At 34.7% G+C, this 14,143-nt stretch overlaps 1 protein-coding gene across 9 annotated transcripts in view; it reads right to left on the reverse strand.

Annotated features, from left to right (window-relative positions):
- Cfap44 (cilia and flagella associated protein 44) overlaps positions 1-14,143 on the reverse strand; it is a 110,247-nt gene that overhangs the window by 42,265 nt on the left and 53,839 nt on the right. For all 9 annotated transcript variants that reach the window (XM_087215532.1, XM_087215553.1, XM_087215549.1 and 6 more), the window contains 2 exons: positions 5,478-5,639; positions 4,520-4,756 (listed from right to left, as the gene is read on the reverse strand). In XM_087215532.1, coding sequence (XP_087071658.1) covers positions 4,520-4,756; positions 5,478-5,639 — 399 coding nt within the window. The remainder of the gene's footprint in view (positions 1-4,519; positions 4,757-5,477; positions 5,640-14,143) is intronic.

The following is a 14,143-nucleotide window of genomic DNA, read 5'->3' on the forward strand; positions in this document are numbered from 1 at the left end:
ATTTTCCAGGAAGGGTTATTTAGGAATAATCTATCATTTTGGTGAAAAGACAATTGATCATCTGGAAAAACTACATTGCTCTAATTCTAACTTGCTTTATGTATATGGACCAGAGATTCCTTATTAGAGAAAATAAGTTAAAAATCAGAGCATCTTTATGACAAGTGAGTAAATAAGAAAGAGACAATAACAGAATCATCACCTCTGAAACATACTGAGAATCAAGGTAGCTCTACAGTTTTTTATATGCACAATGTAGTGCTCAGTAAAAAATAACAAGACATATTAGGAAAGACAAGAAAAATAACTATGATTAATATACTTAAGGCATCTGAAGGCAACATAGAAAATTTTAGATGTTAATTGGAACCTATAAAAAAGTAAATAGTGAAAAACCCAGAAATTCTAGAACAGAAAAATTACAGAAATTAAAATTCAAACAATTGGTTTAACAGCAAGTAGACATAGCTAAAGAGAGATAAAACAAAATCCCAAACAACCAATCCAAAACTGGAGAAAAGAAATGAATAGATATTCATTCAAAGAAAATACACAAATGGCCAATAAACATATGAAAACATGCTCAGATTTACTGATCATTGAGGACATGCACATCAAAAATACAGTGGGAGGGGCCAGGGATTTAGCTCAGTGGGTCCGCCACCTGTCTTGCAATCACAAGGACTTGGGTTCGATCCCCAGTACCAAAAAAAACCCCCCAAAAAATACTCACTCCACTTGGGATGACTACAGTTAAAAACAAAAATTACAACAACAAAAAAAAATAACAAAAATAACAGGTGTGATAAGGATACGGAGAAACTGAACCCTTGGGCATGGTTAGTGGTGATATACAATGTTATAGCTTCTGTGGAAAATGCTAAGGCAATTCCTCAAAAAATAAATTAAAAATAGAATTACCATATGGTTCAACAATTCTACTTCTGAGTATATTCCCTAAAAAACAGAAATCAGAATCCCATAGAGATATTAGAATGCCCATGCTATTGTCCATTATTCATAATAACTAAAAAATAAAAATGATCCAAGTGTCCATCAGTGGCTGAGTGGATAAACAAAATGTGATGGAGTACTATTTAGCTTTGAAAAGGAAGGAAATTCTGACATATGCTGTGACATGGATGAAACTGGAGGAAATTATGCTAAGTGAAATAAGCTGGTTACAAAGACAACAAATACTTCATGATTCCACATGTGAGACAGCATTCAAAGTCATAAAGAAAGTAATGTGATGGCTGTCAGGGCTGGAAGGTAGCTACAGGGTTTCAGTGTTACAGGACAGCGATGGCTGCACAACATTGTGAAAGTGCTTATTAGCACTGAACTGTATACATAAAAATGGTTAAGATGGTAAATTTTTTGTTATATGTTTAAAACAATTTTTAAAACCTGGAAAAACAAAATTGAGAGAGAGAATTAAGAAGCTGAAACAGAGATCAGAGATAATAGGCTTAATCATGGAGAGACAAAGATTTTTGAAAGGTAAAATATATATGAGAGAGACATAGTGAGAAGGATTTAATATAAATAAAGTTAGAACCCCAGAAGAAGAAAGATGAGCCAAGTAACACTGCAGTAGATTACGTATGAGGATTTTCCCAAACTGAATAAATATGTTGAAATTAAAAACTGTAACTTCCAATATAAAATCTGAAAGGTAACCATCAAAAAAACATACAGTAGTCTTTAAAAAGTAGTAAAAGATTGGGAGACTGCAAGGCAAAGCACAGGCACCACATTGGGCTGACCTACTAGGAACCAAAGAAATCTCAGGGAGGAGTTGAATGTTTGCCACAAAACAGAAAATCAAGACACCTGGAAAACAACTTTACTTTTCTTTTAAAGAGAGAAAAAAGTAGCAGATTTCCAAAAATCTGGAGGGAGCTAATAGGAAAACTAGAAACTACAGAGAAGCTGGAGAAACAGCACAATGCAGAGAAGAGAATGAGAGACTGGAAAGCAGACCGCAGTCCCCTGTCTCTGGGTCAGCAGCCACAGAGAGAAACAACAGACTGGGCCAGCAGTACTAGCACCACAGAACTCAGTAGTCTGTTTGCTTTCCCCATCTACCAATGTGAGAAGGGATATGGCTCAGATTGGATGGATGACACAGCTGCGGGTATATAGACCAAGGGGCCTCTGGGGCAGGGAGGGCACCTCAAAAACCCACAGGCTGTAAAGCTAGGCAGAGCAACCTGCAACCTGGTGCACACAGGGGGACATGGAAACTGGTGCTGCTAGAGTAAAAACAGCCCTACAGTGGAAATCACTGACTGACAATGGCCATTAGAAGAGCAGGGCAGGATCCAGCATTCCAATACAAAAGACATGAGTGTAGAAACAGAATAGGTCTTAGCAGTGCCTCAGTATCCCTCCCCCATATCTGCTGGATTACAGTATTGCAGACCACTATGTCAAAAACACAGAAGAAATTTTTGAACTTATTTCTTTTCTTTTTGCTTTGTTAATTGGTTTTGTGGGAGGTTGGGATTTTCTTTTTCTTTTCTCTTTTTTCCTTCTTTTATTGTATTTTTTTCTTATTGTTCTTTTCTGGTTGCTTTTATCTAATCCTATTAATTTTCTTTTATACTTTAGTAGAATTTTTTATCCCGCTTTCTTCTCCTCCATATCTTTTATTTTTAAAAGTTTACTTCTTTCATTCTCTCATTCCCAACCCACTTATCTACTGTATATATCAATATTTGGTTTGTCTTTGAGTCTAAATTGTAAATCTATTTTCATGGTTAATGATGGTATAGAGGCAGCTTCTATTAGTTCTTATGGTATGTCAATATCCAGTCTGCCTTTACTGTATTATTGTTGCTGAATTTGTTGCTATTGCCAGGGTACCACAGTTATTGCTGTTAATTAGTTCCCACTGAATGCCAACATCTTGTTTGACTTTGTGTCATCAAAACTACAATGGTTCATTTCTGGAGAACTGAGTGGTAGACCAGTTACACTATAGCCATCCCTCCCAAATTAACAGAGGAAATTGGATCTTATAGGCAAAAGCCTATAGTTAGCCATGCCTAGAATATACCACTAAAGAAAAGATACTAAAAAGATCTCCATACTATCAACAAAGTCTTTCCACTATAATTGACTTACAAACCACAGCACAAAAGAAACAAGCAAAAAAACATGAGAAGACAAGGCAACAAAATATATCCAGAAACTTCCAAATCTCCCTCAGCTGATTCATGAAGCATCAATATGAAGGAAATCAAAAGCCAAACAGCTGAATTAGATGAAATAATAGGAGATGAATAAAAGATAATAAGGTGCACAGTGAGCTCAAAGATGATTTACAGTAGTACCTTGGTTCACGGACCTAATTCATTCCACAATTCTAGAAAAGATGGCCACATTCGTGTTCATGCAGGAAAGATGGCCATGGTCATGTTGGTCACCCGATCCAGAGCTCAAAAATAAAAACAAAATTTTGCCAAGTACTTTAGTTTGCAAACTAAATTGTTCACAAACAAGTGTTCATCAACTGAGGTACCACTGTAACTTAACACATAATGGACACAATGAAATGATCACTGAGCTTACAGAAGACACTAATAAAAAGGTAGCTGAACTAAACAAAATGTTACAAAACATGAATGAACAGATAGCAAAGAATTGGAGTGCATAAAAAGGTATGAAACAAAAACTAAGAAATAAAAAATTCTGTTGATAATATGGGCAGAAGAAGTGACCAGTGTGAGAATGGAGGGTCAGAACTGGAAGAGAGGTCTGATGCAGGTGACCATATATTCAGAAATACCTTAAAAACAAGAGAACATGGAAAGTGGATCTAACAGTTTCTAGATGATGCAAGGAAGACTAAGATAACTGAAATTAGTGAAAAATCAGAAAACAGCACAAATGGCATTAAAAACCCTGTTTACAGAAATAACAACAGAAATCTTTCCAAAATGGAGAAATTAACATAAAGATAAGTAAGACATATAGAACCTCAAATAGCCACAATCAGAAAAGAACTTCTCAAATGACATATCATAGTCGAAATCACAGAAGTCCAACACAAGAACAAAATCTTAAAGAGCTATTAAAGAAAAGCATTAATGTCTGCAAACCCAGCTACTTGGAAGGCTGAGGCAGGATGGTCTTGAGTGAGAGACCAGTCTGGGTAACTTAGTGAGGCCCATGTCAAAGAAACACACACACGCGCGCACACACACACACGGTCAGTTGTAAAATCCCTTAGCTCTTTGCCCTTCTACCCTTAATCCTTTTCCTTTTTTGATTTGGCTGGAACATGTATGTTTTTCATAAATTATAACAGATATAACAAGTAGATATATAAAAGAAATGTTAAAATGATACAAAAACAATTGTAACTTACATTCGTTTATCAAAATTGACAACTTCAACAGCAGTTAATAAAGTCTTAACATATAAATAAGAAAGTAAGCATGTGGTCGTAAACAATAACTATAAACTAGATTGAAATACAGCTGAGATAAAAAATTTTATATTTACTCACCAATGAAACCCAGAACTTCTCTGGCTCAGAGTAGAAGCCACAGAGGATGGGAGAAGGGGTTGGTGGAAAGAAAATCTCAGGTAATGGCTCCTCTTCCTCCTCCTCCTCCTCCGCCTCCTCCTGGAATTCTTGTTCTCCATCTTCTCCCATCTCTTCTACTAGTTTCCTCCTCCTTGCTTCCCTCTCCTTTGCCTTCAACTCCTTTTGTTTTTCTCTCTTTTCAATTTCTATTAATCTCTTTTAAGAGAGACATTAGGTAGATATAAAACTACTGTAACATTTATTTATGTCACTGAAAATGACAACAAAGATGATAGAAAGAAGATAGGGTTCTAGAAAATCTCATAGCTCTGACATAAAAATAACATTTAAAAATGATTATTATTTTATCACTAACATTCAAATCAGTGGAATGACTGTCATCTGTTCCACTCGCTGGTTTTTTAGAAACTGTCATTCTTCCCTAATTGAGACTTTAAACTGTTTTTCTCTCAGAACTTGTCACTGTCAACCCAGGAACTATGTGGCCTGAAATTGTCCATGAGAGAAGTTGTTTCTGACTTTAGTAATACAATGATTTAGACCCTTATTGTCTGTCAACTGTCCATTGTGAAAGACCCTAACACTAATATTCCAGTCTTCTATCTTTGACCTCTCCATTTACACCTTAGAATTATCTTCCTAATTGACATGCTTTCATCACATCAATCCCCTTCTCAAAAACACTTGTCTAAACTGAAACATGTTAGCTGGCTTTTGAGGAGCCACCATCCTCTGGTCACAGACTCCTGCCACATCCCTCCACAGATCCCTTCTCTCTATTTTATCAGTCCATTCTTCATCTCGGGGAAAAACTGAAAACTCTCACAACTCTGCCTTCCCTCCGGATATACAGGATATTTTATATTCTAATGGAAGGAAAAATATTAGAAGATAATTTTTCAAGATTAACTCATACCACAATCTTAGATTTGACACTTGAGAAATGGAAATATCTTATGGGCATGTCACTGATTTCATAGGAGAGTACATCATGATTGTCCTCTTCTTCATTAATGGGTGGATATGGAGCTTGAAGAATATAGCCATTTTCACAGATAATCAGTAAAGTACTTTCAGGCTAAAAAGGAAAGATTAAACATAAAATTATATTTAGACAAATTTATACAAACATAATTCAAAAATTATCATAAATGATATGTATTATAGCCATTCTAAAAAGATACTTAATTCTTCATTGTAGGTATTGCTAATAAATCTAGTTATTCCTAATGACATCATTATTGATAAAATTATTAATTAAGCCAGGGAAGAGCAAGTAAAAGAGGAAGGGATAAGTAAGGAAGTGGAGTTAGTCTATGGGAATAGTCAATACTTTTAGAGTTGGCTGAGAAGAGAATGAAGTAGTTGGAAGAGAACATAAGATGAAGGAATTTAGTTTTTGTAAATGGGAAAGGCTAGAATATACTTAAATACTGATGAGAATTATCCAGCAAAGAGGTGAGGTTAAGTTTATATGGCAGAAAAGAGAACTAAAGAGAAATACTGAAAAAAAAGAGGGAGGGAGTAGAACTCAAATGACTAGAAATAGAACTGCCAACCAGCAGGAAAGGGAAAAGTCCTCTGTTGTAAAAGAAGAAAGAAGAGGAGGTAGGTGCAGAGGAAAATGAAATTTCTGTCTGGTAGTGGGAAGGTGAAGAACCTTCTTTCTGAGGGCCTCTGGCTTTTCTGTGAAGTAATGCCAAGAGAGAGTAGGAGTTACTGAAGCTGCGAGGAGAGAAGTTTTTAAATGGTCAGCACATGTGAATGAGGTAAAAGCAATGTCATAGGATTGCTGAGCCATCCATGGATTGTGTGGAAGCAATCTGAAAATGAATCAGTATGTTACAGAGGAGCAAATATTCCTTGACATATGACCCTGTCCAGCAGCCCTTAGTTGATCCCTGCAGGCAAATGCAAATTAGTTGGGGATATTTGGGGATACATCTCCAAATAGGTATGCAGAAAAGATACAGAAATAGGGAAGATCAGGGGACTGGAAGAATGCTATTGATCCTTATTTGTCTTAGACAGTTCAGGGTGCTATAAGAGAATGCCATATGCTGGGTAGTTTAAACAACAGATATTTATTTTTCTCACATTTTGAAGGTTGGGGAGTCCAGGTAAGGCACCAGTGTCTGGTCAGGGCATGCTTCATGGGTTGCAGATGTCAGTCTTTTGTATTCTCACATACAAAAACATTGTTCTCTCCTTCCCTTTATAAGACTGCCAATCCTATTCATTCTCCACCCTCATGGCCTAATAATTTCCCAAAGGTGCCACCTCCAAAGACTGTCATTTTGGGGATTTAGGCTTCAACAAATAAATTTGACAGGAACATGAACATTCAATTCCTAAGCTTATGGAAATGAAGAGTTATAAAATTTAAACTACATATGAAAGTAAATAAAGAGTGAACTAATGGGTATCAGGAAGCAAACTGGAAATAAAACAGAGGTCTCTGTGTCATCAGAGACAGAGACGTACTGGAGCAAGAGTAGCCAAATAACAAGGAAGAAAGATTGTCATCAGAGAATGGATTATTTAAATAGTTAACTCTTATACAGGCCTTGGGGCCTGTATCCCACACACATTCATTTATTGAAGTCCTAGAGTCTAGTGCCTTAGAATGAGACTAAATTTGGAGATAAGACCTTTAAAGAAATAATTAAGTTTTTAAAAAGTTGTAAGAATGAGCCCTTAATTTATTGTAAATACTATGCTTGTGAAGAGGAGATGAGGATACAAGCAAAACAAACATAGGATTACCATGTGAAGACACAGAGAAAAACAGCTGTCTCTAAGCCAAGCAGAGAGGCCTTATAAGAACTCACACCTGCCACCACCTTAACCTTGGACTACCTTCTAAATTTTTGATAAAATACATGTCTGTAGTTTAAGCTACTTAAACTGTGGTATTTTTTATGGTACCTTGCAAATTAAAATACAACAATAATAGTGTCCAATGACTGGCTGTGAAAGTGTGTGGCTGAACTATAAAGATTATGGGAGATTAGAGTTCAAAAGTTCAGTTTGCTGCTGTTTGATTAATTATCCATTGTAGTGTTAATGTCATTCTGAATAACTGCTTGTACTTTGAACAAAAAGAAAGATAACTATAATCTAAAACTTTTAATAAAGGAACACTGATTCTCCACCAGGTAGTCAGAAGATGACAGTAATGTAGACAGAAGGTGATGTAGCTGAATGGAAAAAGCCTTAAAAGAACAGAGTTTTGTTTTAATTTGAAGATTTTCTTTCATTTTTAAAAATTTTATTTTATTGTGGTAAGAACACTGACATGCAGGGAAAGTTCTGAATGCACTTGAGGAGAATACATATTCTGTTCTGTGGGTGGAATGTTTTGAATACATCTTTTGTTTTTTAGCATTCTTAAATTTCAACTTTAAGAGTTATATTTAGCATATCTTATAAGCCAGATGTAGTGATGATAACTCTGGGTTATTTTGTTGTGGTACTGGTTGTTTGCCTGGGAAAGCCTTTACGTCTTCATTATTTCTGAAGGACAGTTTTCGATGGATATAGTATTCTTGGTTAAGAGGTTTTGTTTGTTTGGTCTTAATACTTTGACTATCTCATTCTACTCCTTTCTTGTCTGCAAGATTTCAGTGAAAAATCTGCTGATAGTGTTACAGAGGTTCCCTTGTATATGATAACTAGCTTTATACTTGTTTTAAAGTTCCCTTCTCTATGACTTTTGACACTTTGATTATAGTGTTTCTTTGTGTGTGTCTTGTTGGGTTCATTTTATTTGATGTTCTTTGTACTTTTTGGATTTGGATATATATTTTCTTTCCCAGATGTGGAAAACTTCTAGCTTGTTACTCTGAATAAGCTTTTTGATCATGTCTCTATTTTCTACTCCTCTGACTTCCATAATGAATATATTGTTCTACTTTATGATATTCTTGTACCTTAAGATTTCTTCACTCTGTTTGTCCTTTTTTTTCTTTTAGCTTCTCTGACTGAATTCTTTCCAATGATGTGTCTTCAAGATTGCTGATCCTTTCCTTTGCTTAAATGTATGCTGTTGAACCCTCTTTGCTGAAATGCTTACATTGTTCATGCATCGTTCACTTCAGTGATCATCTTTATGACATACATTTTGAATTTCCTGACAGGTAAATTATATAATTCCATTTCATTAGGGTGAGTTCCTGAAGATTTATCTTGTTCCCCTGTTTAGAATATCTTTGTCTCATTCTTCATTTTCTATTACCCTCTGGTGTTAGTGTCTGTGCATTAGGCAAAACAGCCACCTCTCTATCTTCACAGGAAACTTCAGTAATCAGCCTAGCCAGAAATTGGGGAATCTCTCCAACCCTTTCCCTCTCCAGGTTGAAGCAGGCAGCAGTTGTTTTTGTATGCATCTTTAAGCTAAACTGGGGTTGAAGTACCAGCATCTACCCATCCAAAGGACAATTTCCACTCTCTGTCAGGAAGACAAACTGCTATCTAGAATACTACGCCAACAAAAATATGCTTCAATAATGAAAGAAAAATTACAGAAGAGTAAAAACTATGACAGCTTGCCAACAGCTGACTTGCAATAAAACAGGATCTAAAGACTATGATATGGGTAGAAGGAAGTTTTCAGAAGCAAGAAAGAATTAATAGCAAAGAAAGTGATAAATGAGTGGGTATTCTTACTGAACATTAACTGAATATAGTTTATAATATTTATACCTTTTAAATTCATGTTAGTTTTATTTTTAAAACATACAATTGAATATCACTCCAGAAGGAAAATAGAGGAATTATACTAAGAGGCTTCTATTGTCTGGTAGGTATCAAACTTAGCTCTATCAAACTTTCCTGGGTTAAAGATGCATGTTAAAATGTAAAACAACCATTAAAATAATAAAAACAGATGTATAATTTCCAAACTAATGAAGGAAAAGTGAAATAATATTTTTTTGGTACCAGGAATTGAACTCAGGACCTTGCACTTGCCAGGTAGGGATGGCACCACTGAGCTAAATCCCTGGTTCATGGAATAATTTTTAAGTCAGTTCAGAAGAAGACATATAAGAAAAGAAAATGTACAAAGAGAAAGCACAAAATAAAATGTTAGATTTAATTCAAATCATAATGGTAATAGGATTACTTAAAAATGAAATAAATGTTTGAGTTAAAAGAGAATATTGTTAGTTTGGATATTTAAAAAATATTTATATACCTGAAACATAAACATTGCTAGCATTTCATAATAAGATGCTTAATTCACCAGAAAATTAACAATTTATACAATAAATACCCAACTTATGAACATTTGAGTTGAAAACTTCAGCAGGTATGAATATATCTCATATAAGGAACTTTTGTAGATGTAAAAAAATCACAGAAGTAGCTCGTGTGTCTGCCAGACATTGTCATAGTTGTGTACTTACTATATAATGCCATATTGTGTACAGTATAGTACTATATTTATGTGTGTGTGTGTTTGGTTTTTTATGTTTTACATTGTATATTTATGTCAAAGGAGTATAAGACTTACTTTGTCGGACTTACAAATGAATCCAACTTACAAACATTCTCCTGGAATGAAATGCATTTGTAAGTTGGGGACTTACTGTATTTATGTGTACTAATAGCATGGCTTCAAAATATATTAACCAAAAAGTTACAAAAAACCTGAGGGAAAATATGTGAGAAAAGATTTTTAAACATCTCTCTCAGTTATAAGTAAGTAGAAAGTCAAAATATTACAGATAATTAACTGTACAATTTTAAATTTTTATTTTTATTATTTTTATTATTTTAAATTTTTATTTCATTTTATTTTATTTTTTGTACCAGGGATTGAACTAAGGACCTTGCACTTATGACAATTTAAAAATTTTAAATGAGATAATATATGCAAACATGCACACCACTTTAAGAACATATATATTTGTCAAGCATAAGAAGAGGATTTATAAAATGTCCTCAAACAACTTCTGAGGATTAAAATAATATGACATTTGTTTTCTTACTAAAATGTACTTGAAATAGATACCAATAACTAGAAATTTCCTATGTTCTGAAATTAAGAAACATACCTCTAAATAGTTCATAATTCAAAGAAGAAATTAAATGAAAGAAAATATTTTGAACTGAATAGTAATGAAAATACTATATTATCAAAACTTATGGGGTGCAGCTAAAGTTTACATAGATTCAGAAAGATGCATATAAAGAAGACTAATCATTTTTAAAGATATAAATATTCATGAAGTTACAGAGAAAAAAAGAAAAAACCTTAAGAAAGTAGATGTAGGGAAATGATAAAAATAGCACAATTTAATAAAATATAAAACAGAAAATAGAGTCAATAAAGCCAACTGTACCTTGAAAACACTAAAAACTTTGGCCAACCTTTAGCAAGATTTAATCATAAAGCAAAAGTTACATTGTAGGCAGCTAAGTTAATTAGATATATTATAGGCAGTTAGGCAGGGCCATGCCCTGGAGGGCATCAGCATAGAAGACAATTGTGGCCAGAGGCACTTCCACTGAAGGCCAGGCTTCAAGAAAAGAGAACCAGTTTTGCTCACACACTTCCCTTATAGATGAACAACAATGATTGATATTCTAAATAGGTATCAATCACTTGGGTGAGGGACCAAGGTCTTAACCCATCTCTTCCAGGAAAGGTCCCTCACCCAACACTTCCCAGAAAATCCTTGTTCAGTCCATGATGCTTGCTATGTGACTTGCTTCCCATTTGATCCTCATTTAATCAATATTACTGAACTGACTATACTTGTCATCTTATTGGCTGACCATATTTTTGTGCCACCTCATACCTGCCCTGTGATTCTCCAGTGGATCAATATTACCTAAGTGACTATACTTATAATCTTATTAGTTGACTACAATTTTGTCCCACCCACCTCACCTCATGGCTTTGATTCATAAAAATCCCCTGAGAAGCAACGTTCCTGACTACCCACTTGGAAACCCTTCTTTCTCTCTCAGACAGAAGCTATTTTTTTTCAATAAATTCTTCCTACTTTTAAACTCTGGTCTTCCTAGAGTTCACTCTTTGATTTTAGAGAACACAAATTCAGCATGTTGAACATCCAGCAGGTTGGGAGTTATAAGATTCTCCTTATATTATTTGGAGGTCCATATATCATATGCCCTATATCAGTTGGGAGGGGAAAAGAGAGGGTACATAAATAATCATATAAAAGATGACAAGGCACATGACCACAGATCCTGTGACATTAAAAATATTATTAAGAGCTAGGGATTAGCTCCGTGGATTTGCCGCCTGCTGTGCAAGCAAAAGGACCCAAGTTCAATCCCCAGTACCAAAAAAAAAAAAGGGAAAAAATTATTAAAATTACAAACAATGCATTTGAAAATTCAAAAAAAATAAATTAGTTTCATAGAAAAGAAGATCTAATCAAGAATAACTAGATCCCACCCAGCACAGAGGAGGAGGCTTCTGGGCTGACATACCAAATGGTCCCAGCACAGAGGAGGTGAGCTGTGCACCAGCAGCACACACCCCTCCTCCCATCAAAATGAGAAGACACATAAATAACCCGCAAAACCAGACTTCCGGATCACCCACAGCAACCCCAAAGGGAAATAAGATGGAACACTCTGATACTCAATCACCTGGACCCACTGAACTGGCAACAAAAGAGGATCTGGAAAAAAAGAAATCAGAAATAATTTCTCAGATAACAGCAGAGATTGTGCCCATAGTGCAAGACATGATTAATAAATCTAGAGAGGAGCTGAGGAACATGATGGAATCCCAACATAGGAAACAAATGGAATCCATAAAACAGATGCAAACAGATTTCCAGGAGATTAAAAACTCCATTGAAAGTCTATGCAGCAGAATGAGCCAATGTGAGGATAGAATTTCATATATAAAAGATGAGATTGCAATTAGTGACCAGGAAAAGAAAAATTGCTTTAAAATTGTAAGGGACCACAAAAAAATCAATCCAGCAGCTGCTAGATGATGCAAAGAAGAATAACAAAAGACTGATCGGAGTCAATGAAGAAACAGGACAGAGTGCAGATAACACAAAAAAACTGTTCACAGAAGTAATGGCAGAAAACTTCCCAAGCAGGAGAAAAGAACTTGACATACAGATAAGTGAGGCATATAGGACTCCAAATAGCCTTGATCAAAAAAAAATCTACACATAGGCATATAATTGTTAAGATTCCAGAAACCCAATAGAAGAACAAAGTTCTACAAGCAGTTAGAGAAAAGAAACAAATCACATACAAAGGAAAGCCCATCAGAAACACAGCAGACTTCTCAGTGCAAACCCTCAAGGCAAGAAGAGCTTGAAGTGATGTATTCCAAGCCCTAAAGGAAAACAGCCTCCAACCCAGATTAATGTACCCTGCAAAATTCAAAATTGATAGAGAAATAAGATACTTTCATGACAAAGAGCACCTCATGAATACCAAACCAGAACTCCAAAACATTTTAGACAATATCCTAGGAAAAGGCAACGAGGATCACAACCCCAGGAAGCCCAGAAGAATGAATCCATAAGGCTCAACAAGAAATTAAATGCAAAGGGGGAGAATCCAGAAAAAAGAAAAAGTCATGACAATGACAAGTCAATATGTATCAGTTATAACCATCAATGTTAATGGTCTCAAATCACCAATCGAAAGAAATAGACTTGCAGAATGGGTCAAGAAGCAAGATCCAACAATATGCTGTGTACAAGAAACACACTTAATTCAAAATGAAACTCATAGTCTGAAAGTTAAAGGGTGGAAAACAATACTCCATGCAAAAGGAACCTGAAGAAAAAAAGCAGGAGTAGCTATCCTCTTTGCAGATCAAGTGGATTTCAAACCAAAATCTGAAACACTTCTGCTCCCAAGAATTTCAGATGAGGGACAGTCAACCTGTTTGTACAAATCTATTTTGAACATGTTTTCATTTCTCTTAAGTAAAAACTTAAGAACAGAATGGTTAGTTCTTAACAGTAATACAAGAAATTTCTATATTGTTTTCCAAAATGGTTTTATCATTTTACATTCACATTAGCAGTGTTAGAAAGTTCTAACTGGTTCACACCTAAGCTGACATTTGTTCTTTTAAAATATTTAATTTCATCTCCCTAATGAGTGTATAATACGATCTTGTTATAGTACTGATTAGTATTTTTCTGATTCTAGTGTTGCACACCTTTTTTTGTTCTGTACTGGCTATTTATCATCTTCTTGTGTCTACTTTTTAATTGGGTTGTCTATTAATGAGCTGTAAGAGTGCTTTATATATTCTGGTCATAGGTTATATGTATTATAAATATGTTCTGGTTAAGGACTACTTTTCATTTTCTTAATGATGCCTTTTAAAATTCTAAATTTTGATGGAATCTCATTTATCAATTTTTTTCTTTTATACATCATGTTTTTTGTATCCTAGGAAATTCTTGCCTACCCTAAATTCATGAACATTTTCACTTATAATTTCTTCTTAAAGTTTTATACTTTGAGGCTTTCTTATTTAGGTTCATAGTGATATATGTGTGTTATTTTCATGTATGGAAAAAAATAGTTGAGGTTAATTTTTTATATATGGATACC

This window comes from Heterocephalus glaber, unplaced genomic scaffold, assembly GCF_053883595.1.
Source record: "Heterocephalus glaber isolate CG9 unplaced genomic scaffold, H.glaber_assembly_v1.0 deba00000122, whole genome shotgun sequence".
Taxonomy (NCBI): Eukaryota; Metazoa; Chordata; class Mammalia; order Rodentia; family Bathyergidae; genus Heterocephalus; species Heterocephalus glaber.